We start from the raw sequence: 27,753 nt of genomic DNA on the forward strand, positions 1-27,753 counted from the left end.
TGACAGAAAAAATAGAAATTATGAAATAGATGAAAATTAAACTTAATCATTATTCACATTGATTCTTCCTTGTGAAAGTATATAATTTTATCCATGCATGCTTAATCACAATGAATAATAGGACTGTAAAAAGTAAAACTTTTGCTTGCATCACAATTATTATTTAAACACAGTGTATTTACACCAACGACAGCAGAGTACTTCAGCTCACACTTCGCTGATTTTTGGAGAAACCCACTGAATCAACATCATGTCATTCAAGTTGTCTGGTACACACAAAATGTTAAGTAAAACTTATGCAATTGCTGAATTAGAAAAAACTCCAGAACTCTCAAAGCCATGGATACTTATATATGATCTTTCAAACATTTTCATGTGTGCTGCAAGAATCCATTAAGCATCAAATGGATTCATTGACAATGTTTCAAGTAAAGTCTTGTGGCTGAAGTTGGTTTTTAGTGTGGCCGGCTCAAACAAAAGAGTGATTCCATTGTTTATCAATTATGATAACATATTTACTCTATGACAGGCTCTGACCTCATCAAATGTTGACACTGCATTATGGGACAGCTGGTTCGATGTGAAAAGATGACATTATCCAAACTGATGAGAAGATAAACTAATTTATAAAACCCTTCAAGCGTGGTGTTGATGCAAAAAATGTGCAAACTTTGACAGTGATGAATTTAAGTATCCATGAAAATGTCTTTTTTTTCTTCTTAAAATCAATGAAAATTGAGATCCATGAAAGTAGATGATACTATTTAAAACATGTCTCGCTGCAACGATCTGTCTATTCCTTACCAACAACAAAATAATATTTAAAGAGTAACAAACAAAATATAAAAAGCACAATACAAGATAAATATTAATATAATAATGCAATATGAATAAAATTAATTATTAAATTCTGAATAAAATAAACAAAATACTGTATTTATCTGATGACAAGGCCATTCCTCAATTGTGGCAATAATTTAGTAAAGCTATCTGTTTGAAAATAGGTCCACCTCTTACTGTTAACAATTTCTTTTTTGGCTAGCTCAATGGTCATGGAAGAAATACTGTCTGAGGTCCCCTGGTCTTATCATGAAGGAAATATTGTATGAGGTCCCCTGGTCTTATCATGAAGGAAATATTGTCTGAGGTCCCCTAGTCTTATCATGAAGGAAATACTGTCTGAGGTCACCTGGTCTTATCATGAAGGAAATACTGTCTGAGGCCCCCTGGTCTTATCATGAAGGAAATACTGTCTGAGGTCCCCTGGTCTTATCATGAAGGAAATACTGTCTGAGGTCCCCTGGTCTTATCATGAAGGAAATATTGTATGAGGCCCCCCTGGTCTTATCATGAAAACATGCAGTACTAAGCCTGTCAAGTCTTATGGGAGAAATAATGCAATAAGTCCCCTGGTTTTATCATAGGGTTAATACTGTATGAAGCCATCTGATCATATCATGGAGAAATACTGTTTTGCCCAACCAACCCTCATCTAATCATGAGAGAAATACTGTACGAGGCCTCCTTAGTCATCTCATGGGAGTAATACTATATTAGCCACCCCATCCCCACCCCTGCTTTTATCCTGAGAATAATATTGTACATGGCAATTTGGTCTTATCATGGCAAAAATTCTGTACTAGGCCCCATGGCTGTTTTAACGGGCAAGTGATATTGGTGACCGCTTGGGGAAAGATGCTATTTTGCTGGGGGCAGGGGAGCACCAAAAGTGACGCTTGCCTAGGACATCCAGTGCAAACTCATGACAGCCCTGTTAAGGCCCTCTGGTTTTATCATGGCAGAAATACTGCACTAGGCCCCCTTGGTCCTGTCATTGGAGCAATACAGTATTTTAAATACAATTCCACACATAAAAATTTTTAAAATGAATACATTTCTTTAACACAAATGATGATATTACCAGATCTTTTGGATGAAACTGAAATGAGGAGCATGTGCCAAATGAATAAAGTGTATTTCATGATATATTCACACTGTCTTCCTGAAATGAGCATGTGCCAAACGAATAAAGTCTATTTCATGATATATTCACACTGTCTTCCAAAAAGAGGCTGGGTGGTTTCTGACACACTCTGAATTTCATGATATATTCATACTGTCTTCCAAAAAGAGGCTGGGTGGTTTCTGACACACTCTGGATTTCATGATATATTCATACTGACTTCCAAAAAGAGGCTGGGTGGTTTCTGACACACTCTGGATTTCATGATATATTCATACTGTCTTCCAAAAAGAGGCTGGGTGGTTTCTGACACACTCTGGATTTCATGATATATTCATACTTACTTCCAAAAAGAGGCTGGGTGGTTTCTGACACACTCTGGATTTCATGATATATTCATACTGTCTTCCAAAAAGAGGCTGGGTGGTTTCTGACTCTCTGGGTTTCATGGTCACAAAGATAGTCAATATGTGTGACCAATATAAGCCCCACTGTACTATTGGGAATATGTTATCTAGTTATTCAATACATTTGCAAAAAAAGCTTCCATTTCTATATACCACGATGTTAAAAGCTTATTGGCTAGTTAATGATCAGTGGCAAGTGATAAATAGTATTTGCATGTTTGACACTTCCTCATAGCAGTGATCAGTGGCAAATGTAATGTTTGACACTTTCTCATGTCAATGATCAGTGGCAAATAATGAAGTTTGACACTTCCTCATAGCAGTGATCAGTGGCAAATGTAATGTTTGACACTTTCTCATGTCAATGATCAGTGGCAAATAATAATGTTGGACACTTCCTTGTGTCAATGGTGAGTGATAAATAATGTTGGACACTTCCTTGTGTCCATGGTGGGTGATAAATAATGTTGGACACTTCCTCATGGTAAACGAACAGTGGCAAATGATAATATTTGAATGACTGACACTATACTTGCTGTCCAACATATGACTGCAAGCCAATAACACAAGTCCTGATATGCCTGACTGTGCCTTAAACCATGGAAGACCAGGGTAAATATACAATACTTTCTTACGGTAATGGACTTGTTTGGATATTGTATGATATGTTACATGGCACTTTAAGGACCCAATCGTCATGCGATTGCAGGCTTTCAAAGATTGCCCCTACTGCTATCACAGCTGCACAAATAAAAATTAAAACCCTACCTTTCATGTTTACTTTTGTAGCTATATACCCTTGGTTTGGGTCATACATTTATTTGTATCAAGCAATTTAGGGATAGACTGTAAGGGAAGTAACTCTTATAATAATCATTCAGCTATTTCACTTGGCAAACAAGACCCTCTGACTCCGGAATTCTTGATGACAAATGATAATATTCATCTGCCTCATGCATTTTCTGGCTTCTCAGCAAAAGTCTATCTCAAGTTTGAAAAAAATGTTTATTTTTTACAGAAAATGTTTTGTACCAAAAACGTAATTTAATAACTGACGACCATAAAGCAAAGGAAATGACACATTTTCTTTCCTTGACCCAAGTTGTACAGTAGGCAATAATTTTCAGTTGCTAATCTGTGCTGAACTATGAAAATATACATATTTCAAGTTATACTCATCACTCAAAAAATCCTATCACAGTGGTTGATTTACATTTTAACTGACAACACAAACAAAACCATATCATGGAATTACTAATTGTTGCCATTTAAAGCAAAAATAATAAAGAATTTCTTCTCAGCTATCCAAATAAAGTATTTAAGAAAAATTCAGCCAAAACAACAAAAAAAACTGATTCCCTCACCCTCAACCAACTGTACCTACTACAAATGCAAAATTAACAAAATTTTCAACTTCACATCCGAAAGTCTTCAGCTTTACGACATCAATTGTTGACTCAATACAAAGCTACAATTCCTGAAGTGTAAGGCAAAATTATTAACTTGATAACAGTTGGGTGTGAGAAACAGGAGGAAAGTGGTCTTAACATGTGCAACCCAAAATGACAAATGGAACTCCATTTACCTGGACTTCTGACTTCTGGGTCTGATAATCTAAAGGGAGATAACTCTGACCAAATGAAGTCTGAGAATCAATAGGGAGATAAATCTGACCAGATGAACACTACCAATTAAGTCTGATAAAAATCTGCTCCAGGAAATTTTTACTAACAGAGCAAAAATCAAACAAGCTACATTTCCTATAGGAGTCCTTGACCTTTCACCACAGCCTTAGAATCAATATGATGTTGCCCCTGCAGAAGTGTTGTCTAATAAAAATTTGGTTTATCACAAAGAAAGGAAAATCACAATTTCAGCTCGTGACTTTCATCTTGGATGTAGCAGCCCCAATTTAAATGGCCTCTTGCCTCTATCCATTGGTAAGGCAGCATGGAGGTGTTTTGGGGTTGGAATAAAGAACACACACCTAAGCTATGCTGTGGAAATCACCATATCTATGGACAAACATTGATGTCACTATAAGCCCCTTTCCAATTGTAAAAAGGTAAAATGTTTGGAAATATAATATCCAACAACTAACAGATCTGCCAACCCTGATGAGTCCATCTTAGTAAGGCAGCTGATTTTTTTCCGTAAGATTGACCAGTTTTCAGTAAGGTGTAACAAAATATCAATAACTGCTATCATATTGCTGGAAAACCTAATTAAAAGTTTGACGCATCGACAATAAACATTATGTTCAACTGAAAAGTTTTTAAAGTATGCATAAACTTTATTTACCACTAGTACAGTTGCACAAACTCAAGTTCCAAACCCTATGCAGCTCAATGGCTTGTTGCTACCTCTCAACTTGACATAATTCTTGGAAATTCTTTTCCATTTCACATGACGATGGCAATCATATCTCCTGCCATAACACATACTTAAATTGGCATGTGATGTCCAATAAACATAACTGTGTCCTTTCCATCTTTTATTCACAAGAACCTGAATACTCCTTTTCATACTTCTGTGTTGATAATTAACACTTTTCTAGACGCTTATTTTCCCTTTTGTCTTAAACATGCATCGCTTTCTGGACCCCATTTAAAAAAATTCTATAATCAATAGTTTGATCATGCAAACGCTTCGTGTGAACAAATAGGTGCAGTTTAAAGCCTCTAGGGTGCTGATGTAAAATTGGTCTGGTTCCCTGACTAATTTCAGTCATTCTAACATGAAACCCGGATCCAAATAAAATACAGATGAACCGATTATCTGGATTTTTTTGGCAACATTAATTTTTCCGTAGTGTTTGCTAGTATGCTGTAAGTCCGTATGTTAAGGGTAATTTTCATACGACTTACAGCAAAATCATAAGTGTTAGCAGGTCTGAGTATATACATAATTAAAGTCTCCAGCTAAGTTCCAAGGTAAAGAGATGGACCCCAGTGGTAAAAATCAGAAGCAAGTATAAGACTGTTTTCTCAAGTCTGGTAGGTGTATATATAAGGTAGGGATCTTAAGAGTTTTGATTATATTACCAATGGACCAGTCCTTGGTGGTAGGAATCAGTCTTGAGGCAACGTCATTTGCATGTATGAAATTTGCCTTTTCATGCCCAGTATGTGCATAAGGTGGAAAGTCTTAAGATTAAGTTCTCACGGAAAGCAAAAGACCTGAAGTATCAAGATGGGTCAGATATGTCAAAAATCTGTATGTATTGGAACAATCTACAACCTTAACACTACCACTGACTGAAGTTTGATGTATCTAGCATTAATGGCGGAGTAAGGTATTCAAAGATATTGCACAAACATGGAGGGACTGACAGACAGACTGTATCACAACATAGCTACACTTCTACTCGATTCATGGGGATAATATATTTTATCTTAGAAAAAATAGGACTGTTGATAGAAATTATGGAGTGCAGTGTACTGACCATAACCAGATGCTTTTATAAAAAGTGCATTAAATAATACTGTACAACTTACAGTACCAAGAAAGAAGAAATATAAATCAAACATGCAATAATCAAAAGTCTTAATTTGACTTAGGAGCATAACCCTTGCTTCTGAATTCACAGGCAAATGGATTCATTTTCTTCATTCTTTGCTCTGAAAAATAAATATTTTCCAAACAATTCTTGCTAACCTAGGAATCAATTGTTTCTACTCTATCCTCTTACAAACACAATTCATTCAGGTTATTCTTGCAAGCCTTGAAGAAGTCAAACCTACCGTGTAATTCCATCCTTCTTTACTGGTCTTGTATCATCCAAGATCATGTCTTTGAGGATGACCTTCGTTTCTATGGCATTGTTTGTCATCATGTGCCCCTCAACAGCAATCAGCTTCATTTCAAACTGGCCTAATGACTTCTGTACATCTCTTCTATATATCCCAAGAGTCTGCAAAATAAATGAGAACTAGAATGTCATGCTTTTGTATGTATAAAAAAATGCCCCCAATATTTTGCTTAACGATAAGCCTGCAGATTGGTTTCCTCACAGAAAGACCTGCATGTCTAGCGCATATGCTCAAAGTATTCTGCAAACCTTTCTTTATTCCACGCATCGACTCTTTGCAGTTAACTTGCATAAAGGAATTTTTTTATCGTCAATTACATTTCTCAGAGAATACTTACCGTGTTGCATCAACATCAGGAATTAACTTTTAAAACAGCTGAAATCTAGCCCTCCAGCAATGAAGAAAATGTGTCATTCCTGTCTATTTGTTATACAGATTCTAAAAATAATATCTATGGCAATTAACCCTTTCAAGATACCATTATAATACCTCCAGTTGCATATATATGATTGTACTGGCCAAAAATTTTAAAAACCTTTCACTGCACACAAAATTTTATAGTTGAAATCAACCACTTAAAATATTTACAAGAATTTTTTAAACATTGAAAAAAAAAACAGTATTTTTATGAGTCCTATCAACACAAAAGAGAAACTAGCTTGAACCAGTGTACTGTAGACAGGATATGTTCCACCAGTACAGCAAGTAATGCAATGATGCATAACAGATTCAACAAGATGTGTTCCACCAGTACAACAACTGATGCGATGATGCATGGCAGATTCAACAAGATGTGTTCCACCAGTACAACAACTGATGCGATGATGCATGGCAGATTCAACAAGATGTGTTCCACCAGTACAACAACTGATGCGATGATGCATGGCAGATTCAACAAGATGTGTTCCACCAGTACAACTGATGCAATGATGCATGGCAGATTCAACAAGATGTGTTCCACCAGTACAACAACTGATGCGATGATGCATGGCAGATTCAACAAGATGTGTTCCACCAGTACAACAACTGATGCGATGATGCATAACAGATTCAACATAATGTGTTCCACCAGTACAACAACTGATGCAATGATGCATGGCAGATTCAACAAGATGTGTTCCACCAGTACAACAACTGATGCAATGGTGCATAACAGATTCAACAAGATGTGTTCCACCAGTACAACAACTGATGCGATGATGCATGGCAGATTCAACAAGATGTGTTCCACCAGTACAACAACTGATGCGATGATGCATGGCAGATTCAACAAGATGTGTTCCACCAGTACAACAACTGATGCGATGATGCATAACAGATTCAACAAGATGTGTTCCACCAGTACAACAACTGATGCGATGATGCATGGCAGATTCAACAAGATGTGTTCCACCAGTACAACAACTGATGCGATGATGCATAACAGATTCAACAAGATGTGTTCCACCAGTACAACAACTGATGCAATGATGCATGGCAGATTCGACAAGATGTGTTCCACCAGTACAACAACTGATGCGATGATGCATGGCAGATTCAACAAGATATGTTCCACCAGTACAACAACTGATGCAATGATGCATAACAGATTCAACAAGATGTGTTCCACCAGTACAACAACTGATGCAATGATGCATAACAGATTCAACAAGATGTGTTCCACCAGTACAACAACTGATGCGATGATGCATGGCAGATTCAACAAGATGTGTTCCACCAGTACAACAACTGATGCGATGATGCATGGCAGATTCAACAAGATGTGTTCCACCAGTACAACAACTGATGCGATGATGCATGGCAGATTCAACAAGATGTGTTCCACCAGTACAACAACTGATGTGATGATGCATGGCAGATTCAACAAGATGTGTTCCACCAGTACAACAACTGATGCAATGATGCATGGCAGATTCAACAAGATGTGTTCCACCAGTACAACAACTGATGCAATGATGCATGGCAGATTCAACAAGATGTGTTCCACCAGTAGAACAACTGATGTGATGACGCATGGCAGATTCAACAAGATGTGTTCCACCAGTACAACAACTGATGCAATGATGCATGGCAGATTCAACAAGATGTGTTCCACCAGTACAACAACTGATGCGATGATGCATAACAGATTCAACAAGATGTGTTCCACCAGTACAACAACTGATGCGATGATGCATGCCAGATTCAACAAGATGTGTTCCACCAGTACAACAACTGATGCGATGATGCATGGCAGATTCAACAAGATGTGTTCCACCAGTACAACAACTGATGCGATGATGCATAACAGATTCAACAAGATGTGTTCCACCAGTACAACAACTGATGCGATGATGCATGGCAGATTCAACAAGATGTGTTCCACCAGTACAACAACTGATGCGATGATGCATGGCAGATTCAACAAGATGTGTTCCACCAGTACAACAACTGATGCGATGATGCATAACAGATTCAACAAGATGTGTTCCACCAGTACAACAACTGATGCGATGATGCATGGCAGATTCAACAAGATGTGTTCCATCAGTACAACAACTGATGCGATGATGCATAACAGATTCAACAAGATGTGTTCCACCAGTACAACAACTGATGCGATGATGCATGACAGATTCAACAAGATGTGTTCCACCAGTACAACAACTGATGCGATGATGCATGGCAGATTCAAGAACAAGTGACTGCTGAGTGATTACCTTATTGCTGGAACATGGGGAGTTAAAGGCCAAGCATGGGATGTCTTTTGAGGTGTTATAAGTAATAAAGGAAAAAAAGGTGATCATGATGTCTTCTGAGTCTTTGATACAATTTGGCCAACTCCATTGTCATAAGTGCGATAAGATGGAGAGACCAACCATAATAAATATTCTGGACGATAAACTAGAATGAGTATTTTGAATTTTTGTCATGTTTAATTGTTACTGTATTGCTCAAAATGTTTTAAGAGGAATATTTATGGGAAGATTTTCCATTTTTTTTTAATTCATGGCAAAATGCTGAAACATGTTCTTCCTCCCAATGCAAAGAAACCAGCAGCTAAGAAATATGACAAGTTCTACAGTATACAGATATCAGAGCTTTAACCATGTGTAGGTGACTAGCAAAGGTCCAGAGTTTGCATTGTGTTTCAGTGGCATGCATCATTTCTATTTTAGGCACATAAATTCAGTTCAATCCCGAGATAAAATATATCACTTAGTAGTATATTACAAGATACTTAATTTTAAAGTTTGGACAAATTATTCATAAAAGCATAAATATAGCATGTATTTTTCATTGTTTATTTAAAGTCTAAATCACTCTATATATCTTAATATTTTTTAATTTGCAGTGGTGAAACCTGATAATAAATTTCTGGATCTGAGCCTTGAAGAGAAGGAAGTCCTCAAGGATCAAACTCAGGAATACATCTCAAGCCTGATTCAAGCACTTCCTCTGTATAATGAACATAACTTGGAGGACTATTGGAGAGCAGTCAGTGACGTTACGAACCCAACAACAGGAAACTGAAGCTAGAAGTTCTCTGGAAGCTGATCATAGCATTGCATCATTATAACATTCTCATGCTGATATCCATTCTTCACAAAACACAAAGTGATTGAGGGGGAAATCAGGACTAGAGAACTATTAAGACTGTTGAGTGTGAAGATGAATTATCACAGTGACTGTCATCAGTTGTCACCAAACTGTAATTTTGTGAAGGAAACGAAAAAATTCTTTTGGATGTTATTAAAATATCTTTACAGTGAACTGTCAGATAAAGAACTCTTCCTTTTTCATTAATTGACAATATATTGACTCATGTTAATTATTATTGTAACATCACAAAATCTAAATCAATTTTATGTTTAAAACTTGCTGTTTTTAACACTCTGATAAAGAATACATAGTATGGCAAAAATATGCACTTATTTCGTTTTCAGTCCCCTTGAATAACGTAAAATGTATGCCAATAAAAAGATCTGCTGGTTTAGAAGCCAGTCTAGCGCATCAAAAGTTTTAAATCTACTACAGGGCTCGAAATTAGCGGTAGTCCGCTAGCCCGAGGCTAGTAGATTTCCTGTCGGACTAGTAACTTTCATAATGTTAATAGTCCGATGGGCTAGTAAGTTTCGGTTATCAACAGTCAGCGTTTTGTTTTTGCCATTCCATAATAAAGACTTGACTTCAGCAGATGTTCTACAGAATCAAAGCAATGCCCATAGTAAACAGTCATAAAATATTAGCATGAGAAGATGAAGTCAATTTCTGCCTCGAAAACGTGCGTTAGAAGCCATCCGATTTTGTGTATTTCACTTAACAGTGCCAATTATGGTCCCGTCATTAACAACGTGACTTGCCTAATTGATCCTAATTAATCTGATAATGAATTAAATGAAAAAATGACGTGGTATCACACTTTATTCAATCGACCACTGACAAACTACAAAGGGGTAAACTACAGAAAAGAACACGGCAAAAACTATTCAAAGAAATTAGTTTGCATATTTGTTTTAAGTTCGGTTTTTTTTGGGGCTCGCTTGCCAAACACTAACAGTCACAATCGGAAAACTGCATATTTTACATTTGCATCTAAATAATTATAAGAATTAGATTGATTTATTACGATTACTTTATTGACATCCTTTCCATACAACTACTTTTTCTATGATGATAAGAATAGTTTATATATTTTGTTCCCTTACAAGAATGAACAAACACGTGGAGATATCCAAGCAGAATGCCATACATTTGATGGGAATTAAAATCTCTGAGCATGGGCATCTAAGATTTGAAAATTTTCTGCCTTATTATTAATTTCAGCAATACACTGAGGTCCAATTAGTTAGGAACAATTACCAAACTTACGCTATTAATGATGAGACTGTAATTGGAGATGTTATATACAACGTGACGATTCAGATGGATTTGTTTAACGGGAACACACCGTTTCCAAGCTGAAACTAACATTATCTTCTGATGCTAATATTTTATAACAGTGTTTACAATAGCAACTGCTTTGATCCTGCAGAATATCTGCTGAAGTCAAGTCTTTATTAGGGAGAGGCCATTTCATTTTAGGGGAAGTTGGGGAAAAGGCATGTGTTTTGAAACGTGTTTCTTGCTCTAGCTTTCTGATATAAAGGACACTTTTCTCACTTTAACTAATTCGCATCAGCTATACTGTAACATCTCGTACTTCAACACGAGGCACAATTCCCTCCTTATAAAACAGGCAAAATGTGTCATTTTACAGAAAGTGTTTAGCCACCGGAAAAAAGCAAAAGTTGAATGAAAATGACACATAAGACAGGAATAATTCTTATGATAGGGAAAAGCATAATCGAACGTTTCAGAAGACATGGAAAAAAGAGAGGGAATGGATGAATTATGATGAGGAAAAGAACGTTATGCAGTCTAACTGGTGTATGGAATTCGCAAAAACAAACACAGAGAAAACATCCAGTTTTGTTGTCAGTTGTTTGAACTTTAAAATTGAATCAGTAAACGTACACAAAAGTTGTGGGCAACACAAAGAGAGTTCAGAGAAAAAAACAGCTATGCAGATACCACCAGAAGAATCGACTGCTGGTAAGATCTTGGAAAGTTTAAATCGGAATGTTTTGACCAGCGCGTTAATTTGTTTAAAACGCACATGCTATCATAAAGAACAGAAGACCCATCACTGATTTTGTATGAATGTGTCAGCTGGATGAGATGAAAGGAGTTGATGTTTGAGAGACTTACAGGAATGATAAACAGGTTGTTACATTTACTCACTACATGGTTGAAAGTGAAATACAGAAGTTTGTCAAAGGTGTGAATGAAACAATGTTTCTTGCAGTAGTGTGTGAGGATTGTACTGAAACTCCAATTCAGGAGGAGGAAATTGTATATATTAGAATTCGCAAAGGAGGAGAGATTAAATAATCATTCCTGGCAATTGATATTGTAGAGAAGGCAGAAGGGATCCTGAAGGTGATCACCACTGCACTGCAATGTTTTAAGGAGACCAGAACAAACCCCATATGGACCCTGAGTGCAGGTAGAGGACGAGAAAGGACCCCTGGATCCCTTTCTGGAATTGGATCCAGGTTATCTTAAAAAACAAGAAATGTGAATTGACTGATTGATGATTTGAAGCAGGATTTATACTTCTGTACTTCTGCATTTCATATGATAATGCTATTTATGAAATATAAATTATTGTTAATCTCAATGCAAGTGTGTGACATTGTTTAGTGGACAGGACTAGTAAAGATTTGGCAGGACTAGTAAATTTCTCAGTATACTAGTCCTTCTGGCTACAAAGAAAATTGTGTTAAATTCAAGCCCTGTACTAGTATGAGATCCTGGTTCTGTCACATGTATGTCTTGTCCATTTACCAGATACCACTACAAAATCTTCCACTGTCACTATTATGTGGCTATCCATACACCAGATACCATAATAATTACCTTCCACTGTCATTGTTATGTGGCTATCCATACACCAGAAACCATAATAATTACCTTCCACTGTCACTGTTATGTGGCTATCCATATAGCAGATATATGTTTCTTGATTCCAGATATCATAATCTGTACAAATTCCTACATACATGCAAAGCCTTGACTCACTTCAGTGAAATGTAAATCAAAGTGACTTCTTATTGCAGGTTGTGGTACTAAGAGAAATCCATAACATCACCAAGTTTGATTAGTCTAGAATGAATAATGCCTGAGAAATAAACTTCAAGCACAAAATATACCCAAAGATAGTTAAGCAACATATGGGGCATAGTGACCTACTTTTGCAATAACAGGAAAGCACTCAACAAGATGCATTCCTTTACCATCCTTCATGATTCTTGGTAGGACAGCTTGTACACAGCATACAAAAAAAACATAGTCATAAGCTTAAATGAAAAAATGTCACCAAGCCTGTAAAAGTTATAAAATATGGACAATTGTGACCAAATTTGGAATACTATTGTCACAGTCGTCAAGATGAACCTCCTCATAAAACTGCAAAATTCTCTGAAGGACAGCATATAAATAATATGCAAAAAACAAACAAATTTAGTTATAAACCAAATGCAATTACTTAACCAAATTTTGTTATCCCCTTGGCTCCCTATACAAGGTTTGTGTGCCATGAAACCCACTCTAAATTCTTACCTAGGACCTAAGAAAGAATGAGATACAGTGTGGGTGTGTGTGTGTGTGTGCGTGTGCATGTGTCTGTGTGGATGATGATGCCGGGTTGGTACAATAACACTCATGTACTTCATAGAGGTAGGACAAAATTTGGTATTCTAGCACTGAAAACCAATCCAAAGACAAAACTTAGTATTCTTGAGATGAAAGTCAATCCAAAGACAAACTTTGGTATTCTAGAAATGAAAGCCAATCCAAAGACAAACTTTGGTATTCTAGCATTGAAAGCCAATCCAAAGACAAACTTTGGTATTCTTGAGATGAAAGCCAATCCAAAGACAAACTTTGGTATTCTAGAAATGGAAGCCAATCCACTTTAAGACAAAGTGTGGCATTCTTGAAATGAAAGCCAATCCAAAGACAAAAATTGGTACCCTAGAAATGAAAGTCAATCCACAGTGAGAAAAACTGGTACTCCAGAAATGAAAACTGACCCACAGTAAGAAAAAAATGGTACTCTAAAAATGAAAGCAAATCCACAGTAAGACAAAACTGTTATTCTAGAAATGAAATAAAACAAATACAAAAAAATACTTACAAGAATACTTTCTCCACCATAAAGAGTAGCAGTAAGACTCTTCATTTGAAAGAAAAACTTCAGTGTACAGTGGACATCTTCTGTTACTGATATGACTGATTCCTGTATCCCTGAAGCCGCCTTAACATCAGTGGAAGTTTCTTGTTGTATGGGGGGCTTTATGTCACCCTGGTCTTTCGATGGTGTGGATGGGACAAGAGCTTGAGTCTGACCCTCTGTTAGGTTCTCATTCAACACTCTCATGATGATTGTAAAATCTCCCTGACTCATGCCCACCTGCAAATTCAAAGTGATTTACAGTAATATATCGTTAATCCGATTTGGACACCAAACTTCTTTTTTGCCAGAATAATTTATTGCATGCCTGTACCTTTACGATATCATTTTGTAAACAAGGCAATGAATTTTTGCTGATATTAAAACAGCCAACTTTTTGCTTCACATGTGAAATTTGTTTTCAAATATACTTGCATTTTTTGAGGACTGCAAAAAATGGATTCTTTTATTATTTTGGATTATTTATTTTTTAATGTAGCTTTTAACAATTTTCCAGTCATATCGCTATGATGTCTGCAATGTGGTAGTTTATAGTGATGTCTAGCACTGGGGCATCATGCCGAAGACATGCAGCATGATGTCCCACCCAGTCACATTATCCTGACACCAGGCTGACCAGTCCTAACACTAACTTCTTAATGCTGAGCACCAAGCGAGGCAGCTGTTAGTACCATTTTTGTAAGTCTTTGGTATGACTCAGCCAGGGATCGAACCCATGACCTCCCGCATCCGAGGAGGACGCTCTAACCACTAGGCCACCGGAGTGGTCGACTGCAAAAAATAAATTTAAGCAGGCAAAGTCCAATTTTGCTGAATACTGAACACATGAAGTGTCATTACTTTATTGTGTGACTTTAGGAGTAGCCAGAAATTGTTTGTGAATTTGGATGATTGGGATTGTATTTTTTGCTTGTTTTGTTTTTTGAGACATTGAATTTAATATTTGTGTATGTTTAGGCCAGCATTATTTTGGCTTATCCAAAAACAAACAGAGATTTTTTTATTGTGAGAGTTAATGTTCCTAATGCTTACAATCTGCTTACAATCCACACAAAAAAAATATAATAGAGATTTTTTTATCAAGATTTAATTTTCCTAATGCTTACAATCCAAAATCAAACAGAAATATAATGCAGATTTTTATCATGAGTTAATTTTCCTAATTCTTACAATCCAAAATCAAACAGAAATATAATAGAGATTTTTATAATGAGTTAATTTTCTAATGCTTACAATCCAGATTTTCAGTACTTATTATCATAAACACTGATCACTAAAACAACTGGAATTATTAGAATACCTGGCATTACTAGAATACCTGACATCATCTGATAATGTGGCATCATTAGAATACCTGGTATTACCAGAATACCTGACATCATCTGATAATGTGGCTCCATTTGAATACATGATATTACTAGAATACCTGACATCATCTGATAATGTGGCATCATTAGAATACCTGGCATTACTAGAATACCTGATATCATCTGATAATGTGGCATCATTAGAATACATGATATTACTAGAATACCTGACATCATCTGATAATGTGGCATCATTAGAATACCTGGTATTACCAGAATACCTGACATCATCTGATAATGTGGCATCATTTGAATACATGTATTACTAGAATACCTGATATCATCTGATAATGTGGCTCCATTTGAATACATGATATTACTAGAATACCTGACATCATCTGATAATGTGGCTCCATTTGAATACATGATATTACTAGAATACCTGACATCATCTGATAATGTGGCTCCATTTGAATACATGATATTACTAGAATACCTGACATCATCTGATAATGTGGCTCCATTTGAATACATGATATTACTAGAATACCTGACATCATCTGATAATGTGGCATCATTAGAATACCTGGTATTACCAGAATACCTGACATCATCTGATAATGTGGCATCATTTGAATACATGTATTACTAGAATACCTGATATCATCTGATAATGTGGCATCATTAGAATACCTGGTATTACCAGAATACCTGGCATCATCTGATAATGTGTCATCATTAGAATACCTAGTATTACTAGAATGCCTTACATCATCTGATAATGTGGCTTCATTAGAATACCTGGTATTACTAGAACACCTGACATCATCTGATAATGTGGCTTCATTTGAATACATGTATTACTAGAATACCTGACATCATCTGATAATGTGGCATCATTAGAATACCTGGCATTACTAGAATACCTGATATCATCTGATAATGTGGCATCATTAGAATACATGGTATTATTAGAATACCTGACATCATCTGATAATGTGGCATCATTAGAATACCTGGCATTACTAGAATACCTGATATCATCTGATAATGTGGCATCATTAGAATACATGGTATTACCAGAATACCTGACATCATCTGATAATGTGGCTTCATTTGAATACATGTATTACTAGAATACCTGACATCATCTGATAATGTGGCATCATTAGAATACCTGGCATTACTAGAATACCTGATATCATCTGATAATGTGGCATCATTAGAATACATGGTATTACCAGAATACCTGACATCATCTGATAATGTGGCATCATTTGAATACCTGGTATTACTAGAATACCTGACATCATCTGATAATGTGGCATCATTAGAATACATAGTATAACTAGAATACCTGATATCATCTGATAATGTGGCATCATTAGAATACCTGGCATTACTAGAATACCTGGCATCATCTGATAATGTGGCATCATTAGAATACCTGGCATTACTAGAATACCTGATATCATCTGATAATGTGGCATCATTAGAATACATGGTATTACCAGAATACCTGACATCATCTGATAATGTGGCTTCATTTGAATACATGTATTACTAGAATACCTGACATCATCTGATAATGTGGCATCATTAGAATACCTGGCATTACTAGAATACCTGATATCATCTGATAATGTGGCATCATTAGAATACATGGTATTACCAGAATACCTGACATCATCTGATAATGTGGCATCATTTGAATACCTGGTATTACTAGAATACCTGACATCATCTGATAATGTGGCATCATTAGAATACATAGTATAACTAGAATACCTGATATCATCTGATAATGTGGCATCATTAGAATACCTGGCATTACTAGAATACCTGGCATCATCTGATAATGTGGCATCATTAGAATACCTGGTATTACTAAAATACCTGATATCATCTGATAATGTGGCATCATTTGAATACCTGGTATTACTAGAATGCCTTACATCATCTGATAATGTGGCATCATCTGAATATCTGGAATCATTTTAACACCTGGTGTTAACAGAATACCTATGCACTATAATGCCTGGTAACACTAAAATACCTGGCACCATTTGAATATGTGGTATTTCTATAATACTTGGTATTTCTATAATAACTGGTATCATTTTTAATACCTGGTATAAATATAATAACTGGCATTATTAGAATACCTAGCATCTTAATTACTACACATAATTCATTTTCCTCCTCCCCTATCCCCTCTGCATGTCCACTCCGAGACTACAAAATGTATTTCACCTTCCTGCTCCCCTCCATTCTTCACATCTACTCTGTGACAAATACATGCACTTCATTTTCCTCCTCACATCTACTCTGTGACAAATACATGCATTTCATTTTCCTCCTCACATCTACTCTGTGACAAATACATGCATTTAATTTTCCTCCTCACATCTACACAGCATGTCCACACTGGGACTACTACATATACATCATTCTCCTCCTCCCACCCCCTTAGCATGTCTATGTTTGAACTGATCCTCATGTCCCTCCCACATGTCCACTGTCAGACTACTAGATGTACTTCTCATTCCCTCCATCCTTCAGCATGTCCACTCATGGGCTACAACATGTATTTGTTTCTTGTTATCCCCTTCCCTCAGTATGTTCTCCCAAGGTCTACTATGTTCTTCATTCTTTTATTACCCTCCCCTTACTATGTCCTCCCTAGGTCTACCATGTATTTCATTCTTCCCCTCCCCTCACCTTACTATGTCCACTCTAGGTCTACCATGTACTTCATTCTTCCCCTCCCCTCACCTTACTATGTCCACTCTAGGTCTACCATGTACTTCATTCTTCCCCTCCCCTCACCTTAGTATCTCCACTCTAGGTCTACCATGTACTTCATTCTTCCACTCCCCTTTTCTCAGTGTATCCTCCCTAGGTCTACTATGTATTTCATTCCTTCATTCTTGTACTCGCTCCAATGGCCTAAGTAATTAGAGCATCTGCCTCAGATGTGGAAGGTCCCGGCTTCGGACCCAGGCAGAGTCATATAAAAAAACCATAAAAAAATGGTACCAGCGCTGCCTCACTACATGCTCAGCATTAAGAGGTTAGTGTTAGGACTGGTTGGCCTGGTGTCAGAATAATGTGACTGGGTGGGGACATCATGTTACATGTCTGTGGCAAGATGCCTCAGTGCTACACATCACTATAAACTGCCACACTGCAGACGTTGTAGCGAAATGACTGAAAAATTGTTAAAGATACAATTAAAATCCTAACTGCACACACACACTCCTTGCACTCCCCTCCCCTCCATATGTCCACCCTAGGTATACCATGTACTTCATTCCTGTACTCCCCTCCCTCCATATATCCACCCTAGGTAAAGTATGTACTTCATTCTTCTACTCCCTCCACTCATCATGTTCCAAAATATTTTAAAGTGCTTACACATTTTCAGTCTGTATTGCAATTAGTGACAATGGTTTATTTTATGCAAATCAAGATCTTATTCAACAAAGAAATTTGTACAGATCTGAAATTGTTGTATAACAAATTCTGTACAGATCTGAAATTGCTGTATAAGAAATTCTGTACAGATCTGAAACAGGTGTGTATGAAATTTTGTACAGATCTGAAATTGTTGTACAAGAAATTTTTGTACAGATCTTAAATTGTTGTACAACAAATTTTGTACAGATCTGAAATTGGTGTACAAGAAATTTGTACAGATCTGAAATTGGTGTAAAAGAAATTTGTACAGATCTGAAATTGGTGTAAAAGAAATTTGTACAGACCTGAAATTGGTGTACAAGAAATTTGTACAGACCTGAAATTGGTGTACAAGAAATTGAACAGATCTGAAATTGGTGCACATGAAATTTGTACAGATCTGAAATTGGTGTACAAGAAATTTGTACAGATCTGAAATTGGTGTATAAGAAATTCTGTATCAATTTGAAATAGGTGTATAGGAAATTTTGTACAGATCTGAAATTTTTGTACAAGAACTTTTTGTACAGATCTTAAATTGTTGTACAACAAATTTTGTACAGATCTGAAATTGGTGTAAAAGAAATTTGTACAGATCTGAAATTGGTGTAAAAGAAATTTGTACAGACCTGAAATTGGTGTACAAGAAATTTGTACAGACCTGAAATTGGTGTACAAGAAATTGAACAGATCTGAAATTGGTGCACATGAAATTTGTACAGATCTGAAATTGGTGTACAAGAAAGATCACAGTATGACACTACACTTACTTTAATGGTCTCCATTGTTGCTGAAATATCAACATCTGGAACATCTTTGTACCAGCCTGCAGACAGGTTGCGACACATTCCCACTGTAATAGTGACTGGTTCTATCAGAAGGACTTCAGCTTTTACAAAACCATTATCATCTACTATAGCCCTTAAAAAAAGAATTTTGGACAAATTATCTTTAATAAAATGATAAATACAAGTCTTAATGTCTATTCATCTAAATAATAACTCTACTAAAATATCCTGATAATGTTTGGCTAACATAAAGTCTTTTTTTATTGTTATTATCTGTAATAAACCAGCACGTTCTATTTGCCAACCGCAAAAAAAGGTTGTTGCCGTAACCAAATTATGGCACGGAGTCATTAAGAGACACCTTGTGCATGGCAACTGGTCATTTGCCACAGCTGATGTACATCTACTAATTAGAAATACAAAATTAATCTTTAAAAAAAAAATCTCTTCAAAATGTTATCAATATTGGAAGCAAATATTAAAACTTACAAGAAAACCAATTTTTGGAGTAAAATGTTTTCTGAATAATACTAATCTGGTCATAACACCCTAGGAATAACATACACTACCTTGAAAATCCAGCTCTCTCAGGCTAAGAAACTTGCACCATGCTCTTTGGCATGTTTAAGCTTCAAAATGCTAAAAAGCAGTCCGCTTGTTATGGTTCAAGTAAGACAAGTGGAGTCTCTCCTTGAAAAGCTGTCTGCTTTGATAAGACAGGAGTAAGACAAGTGGAGTCTCTCCTTGAAAAGCTGTCTACTTTGCTAAGACGTGAGTATGATAAGTGGAGTCTCTCCTTGAAAAACTGTCTACTTTGCTAAGACAGGAGTAAGACAAGTGGAGTCTCTCCTTGAAAATCTGTCTACTTTGCTAAGACTGGAGTATGATATGTGGAGTCTCTCCTTGAAAAGGTGTCTATTTGCTAAGATTGGAGTAAAACAAATGGAGTGTGTCCTTGAAAAGCTCTCTGCTTACCAAAACTCAAATAAGATGAATGCAGTCTCTCCTATATAAAAAAAAACTGCTTGCTAAGACTTGAATAAGACAAATGGAGTCTCTCCTTGAAACGTTCTCTGCTCACTATGGCTCAAGCAAGTTGATCAATCTCTCCTGGAAAGCTGTCTGCTTGCCAAGACTCCAGATGAGAGCAGTCTCAAGTCTCACCTAGAAAACTGTCTTCATGCTAAGACTCAAATAAGATGAGTGAAGTCTCTCCTTGAAAAGTTCTCAACATACCAAGACTTGGGTAAGACAAGTGGAGTTTTCTCCTTAAAAAGCTGTCTGCTTGTTAAGACTTGGGTAAGACAAGTGAAGTCTCTCCTTGAAAAGTTCTCAACATACCAAGACTTGGGTAAGACAAGTGGAGTTTCTCCTTGAAAAGCTGTCTGCTCGTTAAGACTTGGGTAAGACAAGTGAACTTTCTCCTTAAAAAGCTGTCCGCTCATTAAGACTTGCGTAAGACAAGTGGAGTTTCTCCTTGAAAAGCTGTCTGCTCGTTAAGACTTGGGTAAAACAAATGGAGTTTCTCCTTAAAAAGCTGTCTGCTCGCTAATACTTGGGTAAGACGAGTAGAGTTTCTCCTTGAAAAGCTGTCTGCTCGTTAAGACTTGGGTAAGACAAGTGGAGTTTCTCCTTAAAAAGCTGTCTGCTCATTAAGACTTGGGTAAGACAAGTGGAGTTTCTCCTTGAAAAGCTGTCTGCTCATTAAGACTTGGGTAAGACAAGTGGAGTTTCTCCTTGAAAAGCTGTCTGCTCGTTAAGACTTGGGTAAGACAAGTGGAGTTTCTCCTTGAAAAGCTGTCTGCTTGTTAAGACTTGGGTAAGACAAGTGGAGTTTCTCCTTGAAAAGATGTCTGCTCATTAAGACTTGGGTAAGACAAGTGAACTTTCTCCTTAAAAAGCTGTCCGCTCGTTAAGACTTGGGTAAGACAAGTGGAGTTTCTCCTTGAAGAGTACTCAACATACCAAGACTTGGGTAAGACAAGTGGAGTTTCTCCTTGAAAAGCTGTCTGCTCGTTAAGACTTGGGTAAGACAAGTGAAGTTTCTCCTTGAAAAGCTGTCTGCTTGTTAAGACTTGGGTAAGACAAGTGGAGTTTCTCCTTAAAAAGCTGTCTGCCTGCTAATACTTGGGTAAGATGAGTGGAGACTGAACTTGAAAAGCTATCTGCATGCCAAGACAAGTAAGATGAATGCAGTCTCTCCTTGAAAAGCAGGATTGGCATAAAATCCCATCAATCAACAATTACAACTGGAGCTGATGTGCATAGTCTTCCAGTAATGTGACTGTGGATAGGTCATGACATGGTATGCACATCTTCTGTTTTAATATCATCAAAGAACATAATTTGCTCCAAAAACTGAACTGTTCTTGAGTCATATCCCCTCACCCAGGAACTGACCCTGATCCAGATCTCCAAATGCACATGAAAAAGCTTTGTGTCTTATATGAAATATGGGACAGATTTAGCACATGGTCAATGCATGGCCCAGTTTAGAGAAAATATTTAATTCCTGCAAAACCAGTGGAAGCAGAATAACCAGCATAATTATAATTGCTGAGTAACCTGGATATAGCCCATTACATTGCTAATAAAGCCCTTTGAGATAAAAAATCACTGAGTGTAAAGTCGGAATAAGCCATCTCTAACCTCCATCTCAAAGTCTGAATGAAGTCAGGAAACACCTGCTCTCAAATGCTGTGATGGTGTTGACTATCCAATCATTGTGAGCCATTAAGTTCATCTGGTCATGGGTTTGTTCCCTGCAGACTGAGCCAATATATCACATGAAGTTAACCTGGTCATGGGTTTGTTCCCTGCAGACTCATTCAATATATTACATGAAGTCCATCTGGTCATGGGTGTGTTCCCTGCAGACTCATTCAATATATCACATGAAGTCCATCTAGTCTTGGGTGTAATCCCTGCAGACTCATTCAATATATCACATGAAGTCCATCTGGTCATGGGTGTGTTCCCTGCAGACTGATTCAATATATCACATGAAATTCATCTGGTCATGGGTTTGTTCCCTGCAGACTGAGGTAATAACCCAACTGATACAAGGCAACAAAGCTGGAGCAAAAACATCATCTCTTATCTAGACACAAAGAACAAATGCAATTTTCTCCTTTTCTAACCAGTTCAGTCCACTTCATGTACCACTTCAGTGCCTGGAATGGTCCTGCAGATGTTCTTAGGAAAAAGTGTCTAAAGATGATAGCAAGTTCAGGACAGAAATTAATTTATCAAAAGTGGGAGCATGATTTTAGCAATAAAGATAGGCCAAACCATCATAATGAAAGTACAGATAGTTTGGATTGACTGCTAAGGCATGAATCTTACTGATTCTGCCTCCTGAAGCCTGCATGACTAGGAAGAAGGTCTTGTATGTAAAGTGAATCAGAGAAATACTCAACAATGGTTTAATGGGTGCCTTGTTCATCCATGTCAGAACCCATGGTAAATTCCATTTGGACAAACTGGTCAGAATGTTGAAGTGATTTATATTTTGGCTTATGTTCTCCGTGTATGAAATTATGAATGTTAGTCTTTGCTTGTGATCAGAACTTTTTCTCATAATAACACTGGAACTTAGCTATCTGTCGAACTTAGGTTTTTTTTTCTCTTCAGACTATTGGAAGAAAACTTTCTTCCTTTCAAATGCTTTCTTGCCAAAGCAATTCTGTCAACCACTTTTTCAAAGAATAGTTTCTTTCTAAGGGTCTGTTTGACAAGAACCAGTTAGGCACATTTAACATGTCTGAATTTGGATTAAAAGTTTCCATGTGCAACAGTTTTAGCAAAAAGAATGCAGAATTCTCCTGGGAACCTCTGCCACTAGACTTAGGAGTTTAATGCTCCATTTTTACCACTTAAAGGGAGCAATCAGGAATAGACAACTTTTGCATTCCCATGCTTCTGTGCTGGTCCCTATACATTCACTTTGCAAACCATCAAAGGTTCAAGACATGTTCCAATTGTCTGTTGGTGAAAAGTCACTGTGTCCAGTACTGGACAGCACTGGGATTAGTGATGGGCTTGATCAGTGCCCGTCCATAATGCTTCTATAGGTCAAGTATGGGATGTTGTGAGAGACTGGTTAATCAAATCCAATGCCATACATGCTGGACACCATACATATCTGGAATCAGGGCTATGTATACATGGAAGAGAGGGGGCTGAATTTCATTAAATTATATAGTAATTCCAAACAGCTGTACCAAAAAATTGCAGATAAATTTCATTAAATTATATAGTAATTCCAAACAGCTGTACCAAAAACTTGGGAACTGAATTCATTAAATTACATTGTAATTCCAAACAGCAGAAACCAAGACCTTGGGGACTGAATTCATTAAATTACATTGTAGTTCGAAACAGTTGAACCAAAAATTTGGGGACTGAATTCATTAAATTACACTGTAATTCCAAACAGCTGTAGCAAAAACTTGAGGGGACTGAATTCATTAAACTACATTGCAATTCCAAACAGCTGTACCAAAAACTTGGGGACTGAATTCATTAAACTACATTGCAATTCCAAACAGCTGTACCCAAAACTTGGGGACTGAATTCATTAAATTACACTGCAATTCCAAACAGCTGTACCAAAAACTTGCTGGCTGTATTTAATTAAATTACATAGTAATGCCAAACAGCTGTACCCAAATACTTGGGGACTTAATTTTATTAAATTCATTGATTAAACTCAGTGTCTTGAGCGCTACAAGACTTGAAAATTTCATCAACAAATATTAAAAATGAAGCAGAAGATGAAGGTTTTTCTAAGGTAGATTGTTGTTGCTGTTTTGGGGTTTAATGCCATTTCTCAGCAAAAGATAGGCTATATATGGCAGCCAGTATAACTGGCAGATGAAGGCCCAGGGAAAACCCTGTTAAGAACTGGAGACCCAAGGGAAGCTGCTGAAAGCTTTCTCACATACCCACATTGGCCAAACCTGAGACTTGAAACCATGACAGAGGTGAGATGACAGTGATCAGTAAAGGCAAGTGTTTTAGTCCACACAGCAACCCAGAGCCCACTTCTGTGGTAGAATCAAATGAGTTAAATGCAAGAGAACAATTACAGAATGAATCCTATCACAAGGAATAAAAAAATCATTTACAAGATATGACTTACAAAAACAAGGCAAGTACTGTTATGGACTGTAAGTACTAATGACCACAGCACACACAATTAAATATGGCACATTATCATTCAAACTGGTGAAAAGGCACAAAGTCAAAGACCTCTGCAAGGTCTCTTGTAACAGCATGAGCAGAAGTAGTAACCGTCAATAGATCAGATGTCCCTCTATCCAAGGGAGAACACTCATCTTACTACCTTCTCAGCATACCAGTGACTATTTATTAAAAAGTTCAAAGTCAATTAAGTGTTTCATTTTATACATTTCCATTATTTAAGAAATATTCATATTGCCCCAAAAAGATGATAATGTTGCTTTTTTAATAGTATACTTCAACAAAATTTAAACAATTTTCTAAATTATACTGATCTCAAATGAAAGCCAATAATAACTGTTAATATGAAAACTAAATTTGAAAAATTTATTTGACAGGGTATCTTACCACAAAATCATTAACTTTTGGAGGGGATAAATTTCCAGACTTCAAATGTCTTTTCAGAATCATTACATTAGCTGAAAGTGTTAAGAATACACCAAAAGCAATTATTGCTTAAAATCATTATTACATGACAGAAGGATGATGTTAAAGCCTTGGAGAAACAACTGGTGAAGGAAATTTTGTATTTTTCTCCAAATTATTTTTGCTGGCAGATATTGGAAGGTGAGGGCTGCAGTATAACTCTGGAATTAAACAGTCTGGAAATCCATTTTAAGTGTGGCAAACAAGGACTGCACTACAATGTCTGGCTTTCTAAACAATCAACTAAATTCTATTTCCTGTCCACATTACTAAGGTGGCGGTTAAATGATGATGATGATGATGTTCATCAAGGTAGTGGTGGTGGTGGCAATGATAACAATAATGATAATTATGATAACAATAATAATTGTGATGATAAAAATGATCAACATTTAGTTTCAGTGGATCATAGTAAGTATTTACCTCGACAGTTTCAAATCAGTCAGCTCAACTTTCATCTTTTCTAAAACTGCTGGGACACCACTAGCTGACACCTTTCTCGCCAACTCAAAGCTGTTCCTCACATACAGATGTCCAAAGTCAGCAAAAAGCACATTGGTGGACTGAGAGTTCTGAGGTACTATAATAACCGGGGCCTTCATCTGAACATTCAGTGAAAGTCTGCTGGCCTTCTCCTGAAAGTTTTGTACTACTTCTCTAGACATCTGAGCAGCCACTTCTCCAGCTTCCATGATATGCTTCTGCGCAGCTTGGAAATGGTTCAGAAAGTCCTGAAATATTGCGGTGTATTTCAGCTCAACAATTCTATATATCTCTAAGAAACAATTTACCACTGTTGCCCTCATTTCTCACAAGCAAATTATTTTCTCAGTTTAAGACAGGCGTACATACATGAAATTAAACAGCCAAGACTTTTCATTTGACACCAAATTCGATAAGCAAACAGTGATAAGATGTCAATCTCAAGGTATTACGCATCAAGAAATAATGACGTGCAGAAGCTACAAAAAAATTTGGGGGTTTAATTTTTTTTTCTTCAACTCTTTGTTTTGAAATGCAAACATTAAAATCAGTTATAAACAGACCAAACATTTCTATTTTCACACCTGATTCTAGCCATATACATTGTACTTATAGTTACAGTATATACATGCTTGTAAGTTGAGTCCAACTGCAAATTACACAGACCCAGATCTGCCACACATAATGTGGATGCCATAGTTACAGGTTACTGTATGAAAAATGAACATTTATTTTTTATATTAATATGGGCCTGCTGCTAGTTAAATTTTTTCACATGTATGGGCAAAATCCATGTGGATTAGCACCAGAACACAAACACAAAGCATACTAACAAATTATTTATAGAACACTCACTTAAACTTGTCTACATGTCTAACTTTCACTGACTGATCATAAAGTCCAAGTTATGCATGACGAATGCTCAATCTGACTGCATTCTTTTCAATTGGTAAAGTGCTATTTCATTTTGTCAATTTCTGATCAGTTATTTTTTGAAGTTTAAAAAGATCCCTTTCTTCCAACATAACTGAGCCGTAGAAAATCACTGAACAGCTAGCATAATTTTTTAAAGTATGGACTAGTCCACTACACAGATATCTTTAACAAAATACTATGAATATGTGACAGGTTTTCAAACTGAAGAAAGCCATCCCTTTTCATCGAAATGTGTCATAGTATCATAGTACTATGATGGATGTTATCACATGATTTTCCGTTGTATATAAAAAAAAATACAACTAGATGCATTCACCTAAAGAAAATATGAAGCTTCCATCGACAGGCAACAAAAGGGATACTGAGTCATACAGTCACTATTGCCTATTTTTGTATACATCATAATGAACATATAATGGTACAAGTTGACTACAGCAACATCAACAAATGTATTGTCTATGACCCTGAACTGGAATTATGATTCTACAAGGACAAACAGAGGAAACAAATTTGCTGGGTAAATTTGTTTTCCAGGGTTTGGTCCTTAGTCTGTTTTAAAAAAAAAAAAAAACTTTTATTTGTTTTAATTTTCTTTGCACGAACAAAAGTAAATAGCTGTTTATTTAAGACTGGTGGTCTCCTCCAAGTTCACAAATTTCTTTTACCACAGAGACCATCACATCAAGATAACAAATGACCAGATTACTTAGAACACATATAATTAATAATAACAAATCAATAACATTATTGACGTACTAAAAGCCACTAATACCATCCACAGTCTCAGGTGAATGATCTAATGTCTTCTGTCATAAAAATAAGCTTCCAAATGAAGTACTTACAAGCAGGTCCATAACAAACTTGTTGAGGAAGACAACTTTGATGCGACCTAAGTTCACAGTAACAGCCAGGTCTACACAGGACATGTCCGAGTATTTCTCATCAGCCATCCCATCATTGTACATTGCCAAATTGAGATTGAGAACTTCTGTACCTTCAATCTGCAGAATCTGAAAATCCAGAATTAATTGTACATTATAATTTTATGTCAAAGGGGACGAAACTATGCTCTGTCTGTCCAATTTCATATGAACCTGATTACATGTATAGGCTATGATCCATCTCTGCACAGTGGTTATAATGAATGATTA

At 36.5% G+C, this 27,753-nt stretch overlaps 1 protein-coding gene across 6 annotated transcripts in view; it reads right to left on the reverse strand.

Moving 5' to 3' along the window:
• LOC149792919 (intermembrane lipid transfer protein VPS13A-like) overlaps positions 1 to 27,753 on the reverse strand; it is a 345,749-nt gene that overhangs the window by 187,268 nt on the left and 130,728 nt on the right. For all 6 annotated transcript variants that reach the window (XM_089966749.1, XM_089966747.1, XM_089966746.1 and 3 more), the window contains 5 exons: positions 27,445 to 27,612; positions 25,607 to 25,914; positions 19,496 to 19,646; positions 13,903 to 14,178; positions 6,114 to 6,283 (listed from right to left, as the gene is read on the reverse strand). In XM_089966749.1, coding sequence (XP_089822875.1) covers positions 6,114 to 6,283; positions 13,903 to 14,178; positions 19,496 to 19,646; positions 25,607 to 25,914; positions 27,445 to 27,612 — 1,073 coding nt within the window. The remainder of the gene's footprint in view (positions 1 to 6,113; positions 6,284 to 13,902; positions 14,179 to 19,495; positions 19,647 to 25,606; positions 25,915 to 27,444; positions 27,613 to 27,753) is intronic.

This window comes from Sinohyriopsis cumingii, chromosome 8 (assembly GCF_028554795.1).
Source record: "Sinohyriopsis cumingii isolate HCF-2022 chromosome 8, ASM2855479v2, whole genome shotgun sequence".
Lineage (NCBI taxonomy): Eukaryota > Metazoa > Mollusca > Bivalvia > Unionida > Unionidae > Sinohyriopsis > Sinohyriopsis cumingii.